The 23,718-nt window shown below is 39.4% G+C and overlaps 1 protein-coding gene and 1 pseudogene across 1 annotated transcript; both read right to left on the reverse strand.

The window, feature by feature from the left end:
* Window positions 1-806: 806 nt before the first annotated feature.
* On the reverse strand, window positions 807-1,879 carry LOC138001080 (neuropeptide FF receptor 1-like; annotated as a pseudogene).
* Window positions 1,880-13,258: 11,379 nt separating this feature from the next.
* Window positions 13,259-14,291, reverse strand: LOC137999044 (neuropeptide FF receptor 1-like). The gene has a single exon (XM_068844875.1). It carries the CDS (start codon window positions 14,277-14,279, stop codon window positions 13,317-13,319), a length of 963 nt encoding a protein of 320 aa, XP_068700976.1. The 5' UTR covers window positions 14,280-14,291; the 3' UTR covers window positions 13,259-13,316.
* Between the last annotated feature and the right edge of the window lie 9,427 nt (window positions 14,292-23,718).

The following is a 23,718-nucleotide window of genomic DNA, read 5'->3' on the forward strand; positions in this document are numbered from 1 at the left end:
AACTTGCATCGTACATCCGTTTAACGTGTTAAAAACTTAAATCCTATATACCGAAGGGCGGTTCAGATCTGCTAAAATAGTTACTAAAAGGCATCGTGGAAGCAGAGCCTCTCTAAAACTAACCCGAGGGCGAGCAAGAAGAGGCTTGTAGAAATCGTGTCAAGTCTTTTAAGTCGCCGTAATAGCCCAGTTTTGGGGCTAGTCACCCCAGACAAACCGGTTTAGGCAGCGCGCGCATAATATTTTTGACCAGGCGAAGGCCAAAAAATTGAGCCTTCTGTACGAAACTCAATATGCTATGGGTTTGAAATTTGTCTCTAAGGGCAACGGCTTGCGCATACTCAACAAAATTTGACACGATTTTGCAGAGTCCCTTCTTTCTCGTAGGAGTTAAGAAAGGCGCTGCTGGCAGGCGTGCTAAAAAAAGAAACATGCGTTTTGACATAGACTTAAGTTAAATCTTATTTTGAAACAACATGATACTGAGCCATTTCGTTAATACATTACTGATAAACAGTCTGAACGTTTCACTTACACATTTCGATTTTTTTTATCGAATTGTAGCAATGATTCAGACACTCTTTAAATACCGTGACAATCTGATAATCGTCTTCCTTGTTACTGAAAATAAACAGATAGAGGTAGGATACAAGTCAATCATGATTACGGCGAATATCGAAGGTGGGGAGCGATATCTGTGCAATGAACAAAGCTGCTAGCTCTTGGATCTCTTTGCAATGAGCAAATACCAACTCAGTTGATGGCAAATTTTAAACACACCTGCAATTACCTAAAACACTGAATTCTCAAAGCATACTTTCTCTGTGTATCACTTCGCCGTTTTCGCCATTGCCTTTTTCCATGGTTTCTATTAGTTTTGAGGTAAGAGTCAATCTCCGAGAGGACAAAGCTCTCGCCAAAACGCTACTTCTACAGTTATACATATTACTCATGTTACAAGAAAGCGCCTACGAAATGCCGTACTTATGCCTAAAAGGATTAAAGGATTAATAACGTGTTTAACATAGAATAAAACTAAAATGACCAGATCAGCGTATTTAAAATAAATATTATTGGTAAAACTAGGTCGAGCGAACTCATAAATTAGCATGACCACCATACGAGGAATATAGCAAATGTGGAAAAAGACCACCAGGGTGATTGTGACGCGAACCAAACGCTTTTTCTTAAGCTGCCTCTTGTGTGAACTCCTTGGGTCACTGAACGCTCTCTTCAGGGGGTCCTCGCGTGTGAGCCGGTGTACAAGGCGAGAATAGGCTAGCGTTTGTAAGGTAAGTGGTCTGAGCAGAAAACGACTACCAAGTAAATCTCGTAATTTGTCGTGAAACGTCTGATGCAAATGAGGCCATACAGTAGGATTTTCCCGCCTTGTTGACCACAGTCAGGTGCATTGCGATTGGTAATCCTGCACTGAGGTAAGCCATACCCATGTAACAAGAATAATTATCAAAATACTTCGTGAAGACAGTTAACGCTTAAATGGTGACAACCACTGCTCTGTATCTCTCGAAAGCGATTAACGTGTATGTTATGATCGAGACAACAGCTAAAGCGTCCTGTGTTGGAGCTAAGAGCTGGCACACAGGCTTCCAAGCACCCAACCTTGATAAACGTCTACAATTCTCAAGGGTGCGGCTATGGTCACGATACCGAGATCAGCAATGGCGTTGTTAGCAATAAGATAATTGCATGGAGTCCTCATTTCTCTCCAACGAATCACAGTGTAAAGAAGAAGAAGCGTGTTTCCAATACATCCCACGACTATAATCACAGAAAACAATGGTGGAGCAAGAATCGCATACTCTGATCTCGTGTCGGTAGCGTTGTTTACTACCCTTGAAACGTTTTCTTCTTGCATTGCGATGATTTTCAGTGGCGTGTCAGTGAGTTTTCTTTAAATTCAGTTTTGTTGTTGTCCTGTAAGAAGCTTTTTAAGGAGAATCCTTCTTCTTGTGCAATCAGCTGTATAGAGCCACCTGCTTTTCAATCAGATACAGCGTCAGTTGACGCAAGGACAAGTGCAAAACGCCTGTCGGAAATCAACATCTTAAATAAAGTGGCCAAAGATGGGCGCTTTTGTATCTTGTTTTAATCGTTATTATTTACTCAAAGCATCACTTGGATCAAAACGTAATTTTGGCGAATATTATTTGCACCTTTTTCATTTGAGCTCGACGTGTAAAACTGAACACTAAAGCTACAGTAATCTTTTGTCAAGGATTCGTTTTTGGTTTTATGACAATTAGGGCTTGTTTACAATAGATCTGAAAGAATAAACTGTGAAACAGGTCCGATAATTTTTGCGAGGGAGCAATAATCTCTTATCTGATATATATGACGGAACCGTAGCCGCTTATGGTCTTTCGCGGAACTAATAGGGGCTCTGCTAAAGTGATCGGAACCCTTCCTTTTTTTGTCATTTCTGTTCCATTTCTGCTTTGTAACGTCGTGTAAACGCGCATTTAGTCCATAATTATCCTTTTCTTAGACATAATTTTTTCAGTCCGACTTTTTTAAACGACATAATGTTTCAACACTGACAGGAAACGAAACTCGGTTCTTGTAGATAACTAGTGGGTAGTTACCCAATGCATGCTGGTGGACTTAACGCATACAATGAAAGTACCTTCCGGTAGTGGAAGCTCGCCGCCGCGATTAACAAGACGATTTTCCCAAGGACAGAAATCTCGATAAATAACGAACTCTGCATAAGAACTAAAGCAGACCATCGCACAAAATAGTCCGCTTAATTAATTGAAGTTTGCGATAGTGTCAACGGAATGTTGCTTTCACAAGGAGTTTAAAATAATTAACGAAAACGACTTCCAAACCAACTGAATGCCACAACGAGTCGCATGAAATTATATCTTGTGTTAACCATAACTAGTCAGTCATGACGAATAGAATTTTCTGACTACAACTGTTTCACATTTTTGATTTATACACTGAAAGAAATAAATTTATTTTTCTTTATACGTCGACTCCGCGATGTAATTTTCGTGAAACGCTTCTTATGTTTAAGCAAAATATAGTCCCAAATAGGATGACAAAAACATGACATTGTCATAACAAAAAGAAGCAGAACAAATATTATATATTTCGCCCACACGTTCATCAGCGTTGCACGGAATACCCTCGGGCGAAGGCTGAACAAGGATCACGTGGTGTTTCAATAATGTATTATTAACGATAGTCTTCCGTTTATGTTCTATTATAAGATCTTTTTGGATGTAACATCTTTTGAAATACAGAATTTAATTAGGAACAGGCATTCGACATAGTATTACTAAAACCCTGACGCTCTTAAATCGCAAAATAGAAAAGATCACGAGCTCTCAAACTAAGCGGAGTTATATACGGTGAGGAGGGTGACAATATCAGAACCCCTCCATCTTGGTTGACAAGTTCAGCAGTTGCGATTCATTATAAGAGTTTTTTCATCTGACCTCAGTTGACACTTTTCGATTTTCAAATTTGCATACAGCTTGGCTCTAATTTTTCAATTAACCAAGCCACGCGCAACAAATCGAAAATCCTTGTCATCTTATTGGTTGATTAAAACGAGGGGACGCCACTCGCAGGACGAGGACTTCAATCAACTGAGGAAGAGAATTGCTTCCCTAGCTAGCACACTCTAGCTTTTAACGACCTACAAGCATTCTCTTAAAATTGAATTTTAGAAAAATAAACACGGCTCTCAGATATAAAGGTCTTTCAGCCTAGAGCTCTACTTCTTTCGCCTTGAAAAACAAAAAGGAGTTAGTTATCTACGGGAGGCGGATGACAATATTACAAACCATTAAATAGCTTCTTAACTCGAGGTGGTTTACTACAGTTTTCCGAAGAAAAAGATCAAGATTATGAAACTGTGAAATTAGAGAAACAGGTGTAAAATGTAATTTTACCTAACAAATAAATGTAAATCAGGGGAAAATGCTAAATATAGTAACCGAGCTCCTGGAGCGGGGACTCGAAACTAGACATTCCAGAGGTCTTTTTCTAAAAAAACTAGCCTTGCGACCCCACCTTAAAATTTCCGGATTTCCTTGGACAGAAAAAAATAATCATGTATAGAAATAAATACTTAAATCTGTCAGACAGCTAGGTTTTCCGCAAATGGCAAAAATATAGATTTTCGTCTATTTTGGTAATAACTGAAAAGGGTCCGATAGACCTTTCAAAATTTTAACCCTGGTGGTACGGCTAGGTTTTGAGTAACCTGCGATCAAGCGTACTTTTCTTGAGATAGCACCATGTCTAAGGAAAAGTACACCTGATAGCAGGTTAGGTTTTGAGAAAAATGGCCTTTGAAATGTCTTGTTTCCAGTCCCCCGTTCAGGATCTATATTTAGCATTTTCCCCTGATTTGCATTTATTTGTTAGATAAAATCACATTTTACATCAATTGCCGTGACTAGCACTACAGAGGAGACATCCTGTGCCAGGGCCCCCCCCCCCCACCAAACCGTCGCCAGGAGCGGCCGTTACAAGAGACGACTGTTGCGTTACAAAAACGACGGAGAGGAAGGCCGCACAATTGGAACTGAAAACTTTTGTTCTAAACGATAATCGACTCATTGACTCACGCTGTCGTTGCTTCAAACTGAACTTTTCCGTTGTTTACTGAATAATCTTTAAAGTGTTCAAGTAGCAGTTTCCTGGGACGGTTGGGCGTTCCAAAGTTTCAACCTTTTCAAGTCTTTTCAAGGAAAGTCGGTTTCAGACAAAGACATTAACAGCTATGGCGACTGCAGTTTTACTTCTGATTGAGAGTTGAAAGCAAATCTCTGAGCACCCCCTCTGCATAGTCTCGACTCATAACCTGGCGATGGTTTCTAATGACGACGAAAGCCTGCCTTAAGGGTATCTTGGCGAAGGTGCTGTGCACATTAGTAAATGAATCCTTAGAGCGTGTGTGGAAGTGTTTACAGAAAACGGCTTTCAGTTTGAAGCTAATCATTCAAAGGCACTTCTAAACCACATTGGTGAGAGGCGAGTGCTCTCAACACTGCGCCATCCCTGCACCCCAGTTCAATACTTGAACTGGTTTGAAAAAAACAAACCTCCTGGACGTCCTTTAAGCGAGTTAGCAAGGGAACTGTTTTCACGGAATTTTCGGTTGTCACTCGCTAAGCGACCTGAAAAATCGCGCGTGAAACACGACCTTTGTGCTCAAAATAACGACGTGAAATGATCAAATTTGAGGTTATATGGACGACGTGAGCACTCGTATTTCTGTATATCCTTAACTTAATCTTGATCTCTGTGTTAGGTTGAAAAATATGAAAGAAATTAACGAGGATTCTTACAGCCATCCGTGGACTCAACTGCCACATTTTGAAGAAAAAATGATTGAACTGTACTTTTTACTTTCCGTTAAAAACCATTTGTACCGGATTAGTATGAATGAAAAGGAAGTTAGAAAGTGAAGAGCATTTAGCAATGAAAAACTACTAAACCCTTATATGATACCTGTACAGGATGAACACCTGAGCCACATGTAGATACGACTGGCACTCAAGAAAACGTTTTTTCTGGCGCAATCAGTGAAGCTTGGTTAACAACTGAGTGTAATATGCCAGACGCTATAATGGGTTGGCAGTATAGTTGCCGAGAACATGACCTGGGAAAGGTTGTTCGATATATCCCCAGCACGAGAATTCCATGCTACATGACCGGATGGGAAACTGACTCTGCGGGTGCACTTCGTTGGTCTCAGCATGAAGCTTGTTTTTAACCATTTTCCAAGCAAAACGAAGCGATGTTTTTGGCAAAACGAACCAATATGTGTGACATGTTTTTTTTTAATGTTTTGTTCTGTTTAAGACCAAGTATTGAAATTCTATACTGGTAGTTCCTGTTGTTATAGCAACTGACTAAGCTTTTCTCGCTTACTTTGTGGCTGGTTTTATATCTTCTTCCCTACAAGTACTTATCGGAATAGTTTTCCTTCGGTTCTTGCAACTTAATCCAACTTCGTGTTGGCCAAAAATCAACAAAACAAAATGAGGACAGTTCAACAATAAAAGTGATTGAACATGAATGAACGTAACTCAAATAGGCTCATCGAAAACGAAAAACGTTGGCAATTTTGCGAAATTGGTGAGAAGAATATAAAAGCTTTACTGTACTGGTTGTTTGGATACCATTTCGCAGAGGTATATGGCAAAAATCGATCGATATCTGAAATTTTTCTCTTGGCATGTAAGGGACCCTTTGTCAAAAATCTCCCCACAGAATATGATTTTCGCTATTGTTGCTATCACATGGTCTCACATGTATCACAGGGTGCACTGACCACAAAAGCAGGTGGATAAGTATTAAATCATCGGGGAGGGGGTAGCCAAAATCGCAAATCCTTATCCTTCAAACGGTAAAAATAACCGATGTAACTCAGTTTAAAAATCACAAGGTGACCCACAATGTTAACGTTTGTCATAAAATGGTAGTTGGATGTTTGTTGGAGCTAAGATTAATTTTGGGGATCGTGAAAATTCTTCATACAGCGCTAGCACTGATTAGTTAGTCTAGACAAAGGACGGCCTCCACGCTGAAAAAATAACTCGGTTGATTAAAAAGGCATACACGACCCTCTATACGCGCGCAAACCCCGAGACGCGTTTCTAATCTACAAGGGCCAAACTTTTGAACCCAAAGGTAAAAACAAAAGAAAAGAAGTGCCAGAGTGATGTCCTCATCGACTATAAGGGTGCTCAATAGTTAAACGAGAGTAAAATACAAACGAACAGACCCGGGAGCTGGATTAAGTGGTTTGAATATTTAAGCAAAAAATGTTCAAGACCACTTAATCCAGTTCCATCTGTCCACTTATATATATTTATATACATATATACACATTATCTGTAATCTTTTGCTTAGCTTTCTTATGGCTTATATTTAAATTTAAAAAAACATTGTAACGGCAAATCTCTTAACTCCCTCAGAAGAAAACAGGCCGTGCTTGACGAAATATTGGTTAAAGAAAAGACATTAAATTTCTGTTGTTTCGATGTATGTAAACATTAACTCATATTTAATGTGCAAGACAACTTGTGTTTCTTTGTTTTTTGCAAAAAATAGTAAATGTACACTTTTACAAAAAAACAAACCCAATTATTTAAAAAATATGCACGGCTAGCCTCAATTTACATTTCATATGCAAATTACCATAACTAAGATCTATTTTTCTCCATGGTCCTTACACTGGGAAAGATACCTTTGTATTACGTGCCACCTTCCTCAAATGTAATCTAAGAGCCATGATCGTGACTAGTTCGCGATAAAGGGAGTCCACATGTCAGACATAATTAGTGTTGAATATTGCTTCAAAAGGGGCCAATGAGCAAGGTATTTCGAATTCTTCACATTTCACTCACCGATTTTAGGAAGTGCCGTGAATTTCCTTAGCACCTTGATCAGGATATTATGGCGACACTATCTTTTTAAAAAAGGAAGTTAAAACAGAGCGCGACTGGTTAAAATCATTTCAATTTTTGCGATTAAAGCTACCACCATGCTGATAATTCTCGATAATTCGAAACGTGAACTGCTTAATTTAGAACAGGTGACCAGTCGTCTTGGAATTACGCCTGATCCTGGAGATAAAGCGGAGACTATAAAGAGAACATTGCTTGTAAACAGTCTGAGCTAGTGCGTCAACAAAGTCTACGTAAACACATTGCAATTGAGATGATTCTTTTCGTCTTCTCTTGCTGAAATGCCCAAATATCAGGGTGAAATATAATGGATGGAAGAAGTATGTTATATATGATAAGTGAATCATGTCTTGCTGAAATCTGTAGGCTTTTAAGTATAGAAGCCTAGGTACTGTGAAATGTATGAAAAGCAATAATTTATTTCGAACATATACTATTTACTCCAGAATCCAGTGTACTGAATATTCCTCATAGGTTTTATCAAAGAAATGCAAAGGAAAATACCAGTAAATTAGAAGAAATTTGTATCAGATCTACCAATATTGATTAATAAAACATACTTACATATATTGAGCACATCCCCATCTGGGGCTTGTCAGTGATCTAGTAGGATTACATGTAATAAAAGTTAAATATACTGTATATAAAACTTATTCGCAGGAATCGTACAATTACTGTACTAACTTCTTACTAACCGAGCGCGACAGCTGTACTGGGGAATATTGGCCCGAGGTCGTGGCAGTACGGACCGAGCGCAGCGAGGTCCGAACAAAAACGACCGAATCGGTGCAACGGCTTCCATACTATACATGGTCTATATGGGTAGAAAACTAGCACTTCACATTACCCTCTAACTGCAAAAGCGTTTAGTCAGGATTATGACATTTTCTGGACACGCATCGCATTGACAACCCTTGCTCAAATCTTCAAATCTTTTAAAATTTTGTGATATAATTCATAATATAAATTCTTTCTTTTGTTTATCAGTGATTTCATAAATTAACTTCACCTCGTTTTGTTGATTATTATAAACCAATATCTTCTGTCCCTTCAGATTATACATGTCAATCAAAGTAATGATGACCTGTTTGTAAACCAAGTTCAGATCACATGCACAATATGGTATTCGTTCTCTTTGTTTTCCTGGTGTTAAACTTTGAAATTCCTTACCTCTTGATGTAAAGCACATTACTCCTTTTTCTAGACTCCGTCAAAACATTAAGAACGCTAGGATTGACAGATACAACAAGAATATTGATAATTAATGAGCTTAATTATATAGATAATTATATTGTTGCATCTGAAAGCATGGTATAATCACAAATGAATGTAGACAGCTAGCTCTAAATCCTGGAAGTTGGCTCTGACTGACTGTTTTTGATTGGTACGTTCTGTAGATTCGTATTTTCGAAGATTTGATTCGTAAGTAATTTATGTTAATATGTCCAGCAAGTTTAATGTTAGTAGTTAGTACACGAAGTAAATAATACTCGAATATCTCTGGAACGAAAAGAGATATAAATTTGAAAAAAGTAAACAGCGTTTTTCTTCTGACGCAGACTACTTGTTTATGTTTCAAAATGGCTTAGATAGGAAAGATGTGATTTTCGTCATAGTACCACTTTAACTCTATTAATTTGGGCACCTACTCGATTAGTTTACTAACTATTAATTAGGTGTCCCAACTCTACACCGAAATAAAATATTAACAAGCTTATTGTTCTTTCTTCTCCTATGTACTTTCTTCCTTTCATTTTTCATATAGGGAATGTAAATTATTCTGATTCCTTTCTATTCTACAATATGTATTGCATTCATTATTTTGTTAAAATAATATTGTTAGTAAAATTATCCTCATGTACATAATGTTCTGTGTGAGTTAAATAAAACTGAATTGAATTGAATATTTGGCAGCATTGTAGCAGCTGCTTCTAGTTGTTTTAACAAAAGTCTAGGGCTGCGTTCACACTTGATGCCCGAGTACTAGTGCCAGGGCACCGGCACAAAATGGTGCTGTGTTCAGACACTGGGTACCCGATCCCATTCAATAAACCGAGCATGCACTTACTCACTACGTTTACTTGAACTTGTACACACGGCAGTGGTTTGTGGGTAAATTGCCAGGGAACTAATGAAAAACGTGTGCACACAGGGAATCAGTGCCCATTTCAGTGCCCGAGTACAAAGTTTCGACCTTGTACTCGGACAAATGGACTGTGCCCGAATTCTGGCTTGTGTACTCGAAAAACTTGACGGTGCGTTCACATTAGTGCCAAGCAAGGATCGTACTCGGGCACCGTGCTCGGGCACCAAGTGTGAACACAGCCTAAGTTAGCGTTTCTATACACGCGGCTCTTTTTCAGTTTGTTTTAAATTTACGGTTAAGCTAATCACATGGTACCTTACGACACAACCCTCGTACGAAATGTTGTAAAGAAGATGGCGCTTGTTTCGGCCACCTTGGTTGAACGAAATAAGGGTAGTAGGGGTACATGGCGCAGTGGTGAGAGCACTCGTCTCCCATCGAAGTGGCCCGGATTCGATTCTCAGATTTGGCGTTACACATGTGGGTTGAGCTTGTTGGTTCTCTATTCTGTTCCGAGAGGTTTATCGATCTCCGGGTACTCCAGTTTTCCCTGCTCTACACTATTCCCACTGAATTAGTACCCCAGCGCTGCACAGTTGACACTTAAATAAAGTTCACTAAGTGCAGGCACATGCACTCTGATCTTTTCCCGTAAGTTTCAAGCACCACGGAAACTGATAAACCTCTTCCTTCATCCATTCAACTGGGCCAAAAACAAGCTTGGAATCTATGGTCTCAATTTGCTGAACAAAGAAAGTTCCCAGTTGATTTGCCAGTTTAACGTTATTATTCACAGAGGGGTACACCGCCCAGTTGTCCCTCTGGTTGAGGAGCTTCTTTACTGCCGAAAAAAGAGTGCGTTGATTGCTACTATTATCTTGGACAAAGTCATTATAGAATTTGCATCGAGTTTCATTCATCAAAGCATTGACACTGTTTTTATTTTATTCAGTTTATACGCTAACATGTCTTCCCTTGTGCCGGCGGTACGTCGCCACTTCCTCTCAGCCTTTCGCTTCTCCCGCCTTGCTACTTTGATTTCCTCGTTAAACACAATGGCGCGTGCCGGTCGAGAACTTGAGCTAAGGTCGTGTTATATAGCTTTTGAAACGTTCGTCAAGTGTATCGGGAGTGTTTTGACAGAGCTGTGAGGAAGACAATTCCCAGCATGTCAATGTCCTTGATTTTCCTATAGAACACTTTTTTACTTTCGGGGCTGGTTTTTCCAACTGGAGATCGCATAAGACAGTAAAATGATCAGAGATCAAGTAGTCAGTTATAGGCTTAACACAGAGCAAAGAGTCCGATCACCGCGTAATGACTAGATCCAGCGTATGGCCAGAGATGTGCGTAGGCTTGTCAAAGTGCTGCTCCAGGCCCATCGAAGTCAGTAATTCCAGGAAGCGAGCGGCGTCTGGGTCTCTGGAAACGTTCACATGGATATTGAAGTCACCAGTGATCAGCAGTGGCTCAGGAGACATAACAACAGATTCCAAATAGACCAAAAACTGGTCCAAAAACACGCTACTAGTGACAGGATGGGCAGCAGAATAGGGACGACGGTAAATCACAATCACCCTTAGTTTACTAGACCCGTATTTTAAAATCCATTCGCCAAATTCGAACGACCTGCGTTCGACACTGTCCACTTTCCGCGCATTGATAGTTTCGTTCAATAACAACTCTCTGTTGTTCAAGCAATTTGTACCCGGGTAGCGTAATCTCCGCTTCAGTGGGCCATATCCCTTTCAGACAACCATGACTCAGTGGTAGCGAAAATGTCAGCACCAGTTGAATTAGCATAGCAAGCGAAATCCGCTGATTTGTTTTTAATAGATCTTGCATTCAAGCAGCAGATCTGTAAATACCTCCTGGCGCAACGGTATTGCTCGTTGACAATAGGAATACTAGCAAGGTTGCGAGTAACAGGTCTATGGAAGGGTCTTGAATTATTCGAGCGATTCGAAATTACGACAGGAATATTTAATAAGTTATTCGTTTCGCCACCAAAAGATCTTGTTTCTGGGCCAGGATTCTCGCAAATATCACCAGCCAGAAGTAGGAGATATAAGGCCACTAGCGTCGTGTCAAATAAGCATGGTCCGGACTCGACTTTAAGAATCGGTGCAACGGCTTCCATACTATAATAACGTCGAGTTGAGTTTCTCGCACTAATGAACCTTGCATAACGTTGGGTTGAATTTCGCGAAATAAACCTCGAATACCACTCTCTGTCCAGATTCAGCGCTTTGGGTTGAATTTCGCGAAATAAACCTCGAATACCACTCCCTGTCCAGATTCAGGACTTTGCAGAGCGACCAATGGTTGTTAGAGAACTCCGTGTACGTCTTAGGAGGCTCCAGAGTCAAAATAAAGGTTAAAGCGAGCACCAAAAACGCGGAGCGATTCAAGGCGCGTCTGCCCGCCATCTGAGAAGCATAGCCCACCATAGCAACAGGAGAGCCATATAAAGACACCCTTTGGAAAAGAACTCGGTGCCTCCATTTTGTTTATAGCTGCAAAGTGATTAACCGGCTAAGATGAAAATTTGCGAAGATAGCATTCTATTTAAGCTCAACATAGCCACCTTAAGTTTACTTTCCAGCAATTGAATTGGGGGTCACGAAGTTCGTTTTTGAGATACATGCATTTAAAGACTAAAACCAAGGCGTGCTTTTAGAGGATTTTGTTGAGCATTAATTGTTGTTTTACATGGTAATACGACATCGCCGTTTGGTTATGCAATGATAGAGTCAGTCGTTCTAAATGGTACAGTTATTATAAAGAGTCGAAATTGGTTTTAGCCTCCTTGAGATCACAGGAAGACCACAGGTGCGCAGTGAGCAAAAGATTTCGCTGGCATCAGGTTAAAAATTACATTTTGCGCAGAAACAATGTACATTTCTTTGACCTATCACTCAGTTACTACTTACTACCCAGTGCTATAAGGCTTCACAGGGTCTGAAGTTTCAATAAAAAATTGGAAAATTTAATTCCAAATTATCGGAAAAAAATTAAATTACAAGTTCTGCCTTAAAAGAGAACTCAGGAAACAACACAAAATCACAATATAATGCTTACGGGGAATAATGCTATTCAACAAATACAACATGTGTGTTCAAGTGGGCACCACCAGTTTTTTTTTTACTTTATTTTTTCTCCCAGTACACATTTTTTGCAATTTTGTCGTTTACATCTTGTACTTACTATTCTATAATCAAGTCAACTTCTCAGAATCGCGATAAAATTTTCGAGTAAAACCAGCCGCAAAATCAGTGCGACTTGTCGAAGTAAAACTGAACACTGTACGAAATATTTCAAACGTGACCTAAACTGCCTAAGAGTTGAAAGAACGTGATTATGGCGAAAATTAAACGAAAGATGTCAATTTATCGGTAGGAAGCCTTGTAATATCATGTTGTTCTCTTATCGCACCAAATGCCATTAATTTACCGTTTGCAAATCACGTACGAAATCTGAAAATGAAATTGTCATTAGTTTATACTTGCTGCGATTCAGTCTATGGAGCGGAAAACCTTTTCGATTGTGACAATTAATTTAGTTTTTATTTTGGGTTTTCAAGGGCTGGTAAATGGTCCTTGAACATGACAAATTGCGTTCAAATATTCAGTCTTTCTTTAAAAGAGGCTCTCATATTTTGCATTCAAAGTCAAAAAAGCCTTATGCTGGTAATTTTTCTGCTATTATGGCCATTTCACACATCGGATTCAACTTACCAAGTAAAAATTCTCAACGTTGGAAACTGATTCTGTTTACTGACAACAGAAGCGAAATTCGCTACTTGTGCTCCATAAAATGACCGGATTTATCATATGCTTGATATAATAGGTAAAAAGAAATATGACGTCAGAGTACCAGTAAAACAAGTTTGTTTCTAGTTCATTCCCTTTGAACTCGCGCATCAGCATCAGTATTCCGCGAGGAATCGAACAGAACTGAAAAATTGCAACTAGAAAAACTACAACCTTAACTAAGCGAATCTTCTTTCTGCTTCTTTCAATAAAGTTCTTCCTTTCCTCGCCGCTTCTCGGCTTTGAGAAGTACAATTCGCTCCTGGCAACAATAAATATCTTAACATAACACCAAGTTTGAATGACCAAGGGGAGGGCGATAAAAATGAGAACAAGGTAAATTTCGTAAACGCGGCGAACAGTGAAAGATGGAAATATTGGTGTGCAGAGCAGTCTGTCTGCTATTCGGTGATATCGGAGTTCTAACATTAAAGCTTGTGGTAAGGCAGCTGTAATGTAACAAGCAAACCAGATGGTCGCCACAATAAATTTTGCTTCCTTTACGTTCATTCGCTTCTTGAAGGGTTGAACAATGACGCGATATCTTTCCAATGCGATGGCTGTGTGTGTCATAACTGAAACACTAACAAAGAGTTCTTGGATGGACGCGAGAAAGTTGCAGAAAAATTTGCCGAAAGGCCAACCGATATAGTTTTCTATTATGCGCTGTGGTGCTGCAATTAAAGCCATTCCTAGGTCTGCTATGGCAATGCTTAAAATCAGAGAGTAGCACGGCGCTCGGAGCTGTTGCCGTTTGATTATGGCGACCACTATCAGGAGATTCCCTGGAAAACCAGTTGCTATCACAAAGGAAAATAAAATAGTGGTTATAGTCACTGGCTCGAAGCTGTAGTTCGATAGTGATGAACGCAACTGAGAGTTATTTTGCAATGCCGACCCATTCCTATCCACGGAAACTTCCATTACGTAGAAGGATTATTTCTTGCGGCCAGGTCTGTTATCATCTGATGCCCTCCACAGAAAAACATACCCGAGCCCCTGTCGATAAAAATATGAAAGAACGCGCGGTGATATATCAATTTTCGAGATCTCAAGCGGCCTCTCTTTATATCTTATTAATCTGCGATAACTACTTCCGTGTAGCTTACCCAACTGAAGTTTTTCAGTCTAATTTGAAACCACTTTCATTCCGAGCCATATTTTCGCAATTTTGCTTCATCGGTCAATTGTTTGGCTCTATACTCAATTTAGCAACTCATTGCCAACACAGTGTTGTTTTTTGGCATTGACCGCATATGCTCACTAAACTTCAGGTTAATTGGTCCCATCCGATTGTTGCCAGCGATCATCGGAAAAAAAATCAATGGCTTTGGTAATGGAAAATGCAATGAATAAAAACTTTAATTCTTAAACTTCACACAATGGCTGTTTTAATTTGCCTAAAAGCTTTTTGCGTGGAGGTAGGGCTTTGTTTTCTTCCATGTTTTGTTTACAACATTAAGCAACAATCATTGATTAGACTTGATTCATGAATCGAATGTGCAATTGCTCCCAAAAAGCCTTGATAGAGATGAGCGAGTTAAAAGAAACGCCCGGATAAGTCAGCAAGGTGCTTCCTTCTCTGGCCTAACTTCTCTTCGATCAGTTGACCGCAACTAAAGCGATGTGGGAATAAGCCGATCAACACAAACGATTCCAACTGTGATAAACTAATAAACATTTAAAATGAAGAAGTAATTTTTATGCCTATTGAAATCCGTTTCGAAAATCCGAGTCACAGTTTTAAGGTGAACGCTGTATTGAGAGTAACACATTTTAAACATCCTTAGGCACAGAACTTTAAATAAAACGGGTTACATATAAAAAAATAACTAGTATCATTTTGCAATTTTCCCTTCACAGTCTATCGTAAATTTCAGAATAGTTGCATTGACGAAGCTGAAGCAATTCTCCTGTCTGGCATTTGCAATTTAAATGCCAATATAGCCGGTTTAGGTCGACAGGTCGAAGACCGCCTTAAGACGAAAAAAGAGCAAGATTGACCCTTAAGGACTTTCGACAATTATTGATTTGATTTTCAGTTTATTCAAAAAAGTATAAAACAGTATTCTAATGTTAGGGTCACCTATATTTCGTAATATAATTTTAATGTCGTGGTCACCTATATTTCGTAATCTTGCGTGTAAACAAAGTGCGCCACAGCCCGGCGCACGGAACCCCACCAGCTAAAGAGGCGCAGGTAAACGACTTCGACATCATTGCTTCAATCGGCATCCGTTCGATCTTGTTGAACAGCGATGTTGAAACCCGTTTGCCCCGCTGTCAACCGCGTTGAAACCCGTTGAAACGAAGTTGAATCGATGAATGAGTTTCAGCGTTTTGAAATCGTTTGCCCACCTTAGCAGTCAACATCGTTGTACAAAATCATGCAAAATCGAAAGGATGTTAAAGCATATGTTGCCGTTGAAGTTGTTTGCTCGGGCCTTAACTTCAGCTTTTCAAAGCTGATGATGCTGATCAACTGCATTTAATTAATATCAAAGCATGTCTCGGTGGGCAACCGGCTGGATAAAGTAATGATAACAATAGAAATTGTGTGAGAAAGACATATATTTGAACTGCAATTTGAACACGATTTGAGCCCATGATTTCCGCCACCGTCCGAACGGACGGGTGCAGTTCTCTACCATTTGAAGTAAGACCTGTACGTCTTCCGCAGTGCAAATCTCTGTCTTTCATTTTTGTCTCTTTGTTATTCACATCCTGTGGTTTATTAAAAAAATTACCAAAATCATGATGACGAGATCTTAGTTGACTTACATGGATCAAATGGTAAGGCGAGGCACCGGTATCACAGAGGTTTTTGGTTTAAATCCCATTCTAGCCAAGATTCGGATTAACTACATCAGTTTTCAAGCTTTTATTAGTGGAAGCTGGAACAAAAGACACTTACACCTTCAAGAGAAAATGATTTTTTGGCAAAGACAGTTCACTTGTTTTTTTTTTTAAACGGTAGGCGTATATTGGTGAGATTTCCAAAACTGAAAATAAGACCTTGAAAAGGTATAGCTAGTAGACCTGACGCGGCTAGCCCGCGAGCAAGCTCTCTCGTGGTGTAGCTTCTCACAGGCTAACAGTTCGCACACACGAGTGCGTTGAAAAAACCATCGCAAGCGGTTAATAACATTTACCACTAAGGTTACTATTTTGAGCGATAATTATAGATTAAGGGATTTCCTTCAATATGGCTAATGTTATTTCACTAAATTGAAGAGACTGAAATACCAACAAAACCGCCGCTAATATTAGAATCTCCTGAATCAAATTAACAACCGAAACCAAGGCAGGATTAATTAGTTACTAATCTGCGAATCTGCCTTGTCCTCTGGGAACATCTTCAAAGCGAAATAATAAAGAATACCTCTGACAGCTCAATGCATAATGTAGTCAAGACTCGATACTACAACTGTTTGCTGTGTGTTTGTTAAGCTTGAATTACACACGATTTTAGAAACACGAAAAGAGCATTGATGAATTTATGGAGCAAAATACACATTACACTTTCATCCTACCAAATTAACGCATGGCGTCTATCAAATAATAAAGAGATTTAGCATCGCGCGTTTACGTAAAACCGCAAACAGGCAGCAAGCTGCTTCTTGTCATGAAAATATCTTATTCTATAGTGTATCATTGTTCTGAGAACTGTGTCACTTCTGCAGAAAACACGCAGGAATTGACCTTAATTAAAACAAATTTCTTTCAGTTGATTTTTGGCAAAACACAAATTTCAGCTTGATCCAGTTTACCGTAAGCCGCTTACACGATGTTAAATAGCTCTTTTGAAAGGATGAATACAAATCTATAAAATCCTGTAATTTCACCAGGTCTGAGGGTAGAAAAAGAATAAACCATAAAGGGAGAAAGATAATCCTTCCTCACAGCCGCAGTCAAACTGAAATAAAATTTTCTAAACTTGCATAGATTACGTTTTTAATATCCGTTTCGGTTTCAGAAATTGATTGACACCATTTTTGTATTATATTCGTGATGCTTTTGTAGATCTTAGTAATCGCTGAAATACAGGCTGAGATAATTTCCAATAAGCGTGAGTTTTTACGGTTAAAATAAATTTAAAAGCGTACTAAAAGTGCACTGAACTTCTAGATTTTGTCCACACTTTAACAGCCTGACTAGTACAATGATTGCTATTAAAAATTAGGATCAAGGATATTGAACTGTTTATGCTGTAGCCAAAATTATTCAATTTTCTCTTCTTTATTCCTCCAAGCCTCGACCACCAGGCCAATTCTAAATAAACGACAGGATGATGTATCTGTGTCCTATGCGAGACACGGTCCTTACGTTTCGTGCAGACCTGTAGAATAAACTGAAATGTCAATTCCTTGTAGCATCTTTTTTGGTACGGTATTCATCGGAGGGCCAGAACATTTACGCATGCGCTGGCGAAATGTTTGATCAATAGAGGCAAGAGAAAATGAGGAGACAGAGAGGGAGGCTCAAGACGTTGGCCGGGAAATGTTATGTCCACGAAAGTTATTTTTAGACGAGCGGCACTCTTTGTTCTAGCGGAAATCTGTCCTCTGAGACGTCCGCATGCAGTCTTGCCTCGCTCTCAGGTTCTTAGTGAAAGAGAAAATGATGGCGCGCGTGGAAGGCTGATAAATATATATTTTCTTTCAAACATCGGACCGAGGTTGGCCTGCATGCGGACGTCTTGGAAAACTTCCGCTCATCTAAAAATAACTTTCGTGGACATGACATATCCCAAGGGCTGGACCGGGAGCCTCCTTCTCTGTCCCCTCATTTTCTCTTGATAGAGGAAAAGAGATAGTAGCGGTACCTCCGGACATCGCCGGTGGCCCGACACTTATGAAAAAAACTATGAAATGAGAATCGGGAGTCTTCCCTTGTCATGGAATGGCAGAATTATCCAGAATTCTTTTAGGGCATGAGCCAGGCAACTTAAGAAACACGAGACTGGCCCTCATCGAATGGCTGAAGCGCGGTCAGAGGAAATGATTTCTAGCCAGACACTCAGGAGTAGGCCTGGTGTGTGCTGTTAACGTAGATTTTGGGTTTCTGCAACAAGTTTTTATCACAGAAAATTTGCGACAAAGTTGTGTTTTCGTTTCGCTGTAATTCTCGTGTCAAAGAAACGGTATAATAATGTAAATAAGAGAATAACGATATTTATATTTGCAGATTACCTGTCCTCTTACTACGAAAGTCAAGCTCGACATCTCTATGCAATAAGCGCATTCAAAATTTTCTCATCTTACTTGATAAAAGTATGTGGGTTTTTTTTGCCTTTTTTTGCTTTTTTTTTTTTAAAAAAAGGTTTTTCTGCTTATATGAAAAATACGTTTTCTCTCTCGTCCCCTCAGTCTTATGCATGATCTTCGCGGAAATTACATTCTGTTCCTCAATAAACCTGGAACAGCCAGTTATGGTCTTAGTTCTCTTTTTTCTTACGTATCAGCTAAGTTGCGGAATGCGCTACCTGATTTTATCCGTACCTATGAGTTTACTGGTTTTAAAAGAGAATCCAGGGCCGCATTTTGTACAGCGGCTTTTTTTTTTAAATGAATATATCTTTAAATATTATGTATTTAGTAGGTTTCTGTATATGCTATGTATTTTAGCTGTAAATGTAATGTCTCGAAGATGTAAGCTCCAGTAGTTATTCGGAAAAGCTTATGACTGTATGTATGTTAGCTTTAGGAGGGCGCATGCGCACACTTTGTAATCTGCGACTCCAGTGCTTACCATATGACAGATAAAATGACTTTTCTCTTGAATATATAAGCCATCTAATTCTTACGCTATATTGACAAGGGCGGTTTGGAGCTGTGAGTAGGCGTGGGATTTGTCACATATGGTTTAGGGGCCGACATATCTCTCCTTCAATGCCGTACCGGGAGGCAAGGTCGGTAGCAGAAAGCAGCGAAGGGCCAACTGCGTCCAAAAGCGATCGCACGGGCCGAAATCCCGGGATGACTCGTTTGGTACGACGCTCCAGTGCCGGTGTCTGGAGGTACTGCGTTATCCTCTCTTGTTTAAACATTCCGTCAGCGCATGCACAAATGTTCTGGCTCTTCGATACCTAGCCTACCAAAAAAAATTAACATGCTGGGGTTTTTTTTGTACTAGCAATTGACATTTCAGTTGATTTTATGGGCATAAACGTAACATAAGAACCGTGCGTGTCTGGTCTTGTCTCAGACAGAGGCGAGAGATGGTTTCATGCAGACTGGTACGCCTACAATGCTCTGTTGTAAACATGGCGGTTCACGAGTGAAGTTGTCTCTCTGGCCTTTCTGTGGACGAATTCCAGGACCTAGTGACACAATCTGGGCAAGTTTTGAAAGCTAAAATCTTCAATCGATGCGTTATTTTGCTGGTAGGACTGGCGGCGCCGGAGCGTCGTATCTTGACGATTATAATAAGCACGAGATTTTGACCCGCGCGTCTCTCTTGCCAAAGCCCGCGACGCGGTTGATGCTTCGCTGCTTTCAGTACCTACCAAGAGCTCATCAAGAGGAGCCTCTATCTCCTCTGATTCCTTGAGTCAACCCTTTCTCGAGTAAATTTATTTTTAGGAACAGGTTTTTCCCGGGAAAAGTATCATAATTCCCTTGACGCAGAGATAGCTCTGTTTTGATTGGCTTTTACAACAGCAGGAGCTCATTAAGAGCTCTTGACAACAGTGAGCGTGCTGAATCTCCCAAGGGAGGTGTTCTATAAATAACTCTACTCGGGAAAGGGTTGACTCCGAGGTCAAGTATGGGAGATAGAGGCTCCTCTTGATGAGCTCCTGGTACCTACCCTCTACCCACCGGTAGGCAATGAGGGAGAGAAATATCGGCCCCTAGATCATACGAGACTGATCATTCCTTTCGTTCTCACAACTCAACTCCGCCTTTGTCTGTTTTACACAAGATTTCGATCGCTGTAATATTCTTCAAAAAAGTCATTGTATGTTCTATATGGTACGCACGGGAGTCGCGGATTGCAAAGTGTACGCACGCGCATTGCTAAAGGTAAACACTGACATAGATAAAGACTTTATTTCATCTCGAATTTCAGAATAGCTACAAGAGATAATATATTCGAGACATTACATTTGAAGCTACAATATATAACCTATACGGATACATAACTAAATGTATCATACTTACAGATGCAAATAAAGAAAAGCGGCTGTACTAAAATGCGACCCTGGATTCTCCTTTTAAAACCTGTAAACTACCTCTTAGCTGATAAGTAAGAAAAAGAATTAAGACCATGCCATTAACTGATGATGTTAGGTTTACTGAGGGACAGAATGCAACTTCCGCGAAGAACACAACAAGAAGACCGGAGTGAATCACATTTTTTATATAAGTTGGAAAATCATCAAAACACAGACTTTTATACAGAAATATGGGGAAAGTTTGAATGCACTCATTGCATAGAGAAATCTTTAGTAAGAAGACCGTTGTAGTAGGACATGTAATCTGTCAATATAAAATCTAAGTATTCTCTTATTTAGCGCTTCTAGTTTCTCCGTATTGTGCACACCACAAAAACGCCAGACAAAGTCTCGTAAGAAAGATGAAGCGGCCGTATCTTTGTAGCATTTAGAGCTACGGGTCTGTGGTTTTGCACGCGCGATAACGTCTGCCGATTAGAGTATATACCTGGTGGATGCACCCGCAAATCCCTTGCTGTCAATGATCTGTGATCGCTATGTACTCCTTTTACATTTGTTTTGAGAAGGAAACTAAAAGGATGCATGTGTCGTTCGTTTTCGGAATCAAACGCTTCAATCCTCGCTAACTATTTATGGTGAGTATTTATGAACGCTGATTCCAAATTAGTTCGACCCATTTTAAGTTTTGACATAAATGATATAATTACCATACTCTTGGATGATGATTTCCAACTGATATAAGCTCCTTTTCATGAATTTCGAACTGAAAATACCGGCCGAGAAAACTGTCACAAGTTCTGACTTCAATCCTTGATACTCATGCGGCATGAAGTGAATGGAACGAAATGAATGAAATGTGATAAGAACGCAGAACAAGCTCTAAAACAGACTTACAGAATTACTGAGGGAAAATCAGGCTGTTGATATAAATTGAAAAATTAAGATCATACTGCGCAAACTTTCGGCAATAATTAGGTAAAGTTAATTCTATCACTGGAAAAACCAACTGCGGCCCGCATCAATTCGGCGCGGAGATGCAGTGTAAGTTCCTCCTTATTTTCGAAAAAAAATCGAGTGCTAAATCTCACGGTATTTAATAGGTGTTGCAACCATTTGTGCGGTCCAAAACGGGTAAATCAGTAAAGTTTCATGATGAAATACCAGGATTTCTCCTTTTACTAAAAAATCATATCTTCACCGCGCGCAGTGAACATATCATTTTTATCTTTCACATGTGAGAATATAGGTGTCGTCATGGTAACGAACACGATTAGCCAATAAAACGCGAGCTTCGTCTTCATTGTAAGTTACTTTTGTGCTTCAATATAATTCTTTGCATTTTTATTTCAAAATTTTACATTATCATGATTTGCTTTTCAGAACTTTCATATCTTGTTTCGTGTTACACAACATGCGTGTTTTTGCGGTTGGTGACCACTTTTTCATCATTTCGAAAATGAATAAAACAAGTTGTTTTAAATCTAGATATTTCATCAATATCTATATAATAAACAGAACATTACATGGCCGCTTGGGGATACGAATTTTATCTTCGAGTGCTGAAAGTATCTCTCACTCGTTCGCTTCGCTCAGTCGTGAAGATACTTTCAGCTCTCGAAGATAAAATTCGTATCCCCGCGCGGCCATGTTATATCCTCTATTTGATTTACTAATATTTCGTCACGCATGGCATGACTTCTTTAGAGAGTTAAATGATTTGACTTTTTCAGGGAGTTTAATGCACTCAAGTGTAGGGAGAAGAATCTGTCCAGCGGCTAATAAGTTTGCGCGTAGAGCTGAACAGTCCATTACTAATAATTGACCAATTTCGATATATTAAAATTCAGTCCCAAACAAAAGGCATCATCTCGAGGCTCTAAGAAACACTAAGTATAAGGATTTGTAAGGGTTTATTCCCTAGAGCCTCGAGATGATGCCTTTTGTTTGGGTAGGGTCGTACCTCTTGTTGAACACTATATTTCATTGTCTGTATTGTGTTGTACTTCCTATTGTTTTTTGTGCTAAATCCATTGTTATCTTTGTTCGTTCTATTATTCTTTTGGCCAATCCTGAAGCCCGTTCAATGAGGTTCGACACAACCGTTTTGTTTCCGACTATTAAATCGAAATTAAACTATTGCCGTGTAGTATAATGCTTAAATACGTATTCCACGTGGTTGGTATAACGAATGATTATTATAAGAAATCGTATGAACACAATTGCATTTCGCGATTTATTTATTTATATAAGTTTGCCAGTCAAGCTGACAGAGCGCCACAACAGCTTGCGCCAATTACTGTGGCCCCCTTTTTTACCCTCCCAACCATGATACATCACAGAAGACAGACCACAACACCGGGAACTACGTGCCCTACTCTTAGCGACAAGTGTGTGGGTTCATTTACGTCCCACAGGGTAAGAGTGATGTTTTGAAAGTTCTTTTAAGAACTTTTAAAACATCACGAGTGACCACAAATCTCGAAATGCACAAGCAAGTTCATACGATTTTATACTTATTACAATCAGTACTGACAAAATCACTCCACCGCTTTGTTTCCATAGCAACTTCCGAATTGCGCTCTTTTATTTTTTGAAGTGCTATTTAAAAAAAAAAAACCATCTTTTTGTCAAAGCTATGTTAACTAAACAATAAGTGACCCAAGTTTTGAGCCTTTATTTAAAAACAGACGCTTGTTTATTTTAACTGGAATTTTCCTTTTTAATGGTCCGCCATTACTCACTTTAAAATCTTGAGAGAGCTGGATCTAGGAGAAAATGACGTCAAATACTCACTACTTTAAGAATGCAATGCGTTTGTACGCGACTGAATTAATATGCAGTACGGGAGTTTCCGGCTTTCAGATTTTTAAACTAGTGATTTGCATACATAATAAACTGCGTTTATACGTTGAAATTTTAAGCTGTTGAGCAAATGACCGCACTTTTCCTTAGATCTAGCCCTCTGAGGTCGGTGAGGTCCAATCGGTCTGTTTTGAACGTGAGTAATGGCGGACCGTGAAATCCAAAACTTACACTCAAAGCAAACAGCCTTTGAATAAAAATCAAAGCTCAAAATTTAGCCAGGCAGGTGTTAAGCAAACACACTTTCAAAATCTAAAGAAAAACAGGTAGTGATTTTTATCATAGTACCACTTCTATAAACTTACACGACTCATAGGAAGACCA

Source organism: Montipora foliosa, chromosome 4 (assembly GCF_036669935.1).
Source record: "Montipora foliosa isolate CH-2021 chromosome 4, ASM3666993v2, whole genome shotgun sequence".
Taxonomy (NCBI): domain Eukaryota; kingdom Metazoa; phylum Cnidaria; class Anthozoa; order Scleractinia; family Acroporidae; genus Montipora; species Montipora foliosa.

Coding starts and splice junctions, on each gene's coding strand:
- LOC137999044 (XM_068844875.1), bottom strand. CDS start 14,279: ATGGAAGTTTCCGTGGATAGGAATGGGTCGGCATTGCAAAATAACTCT.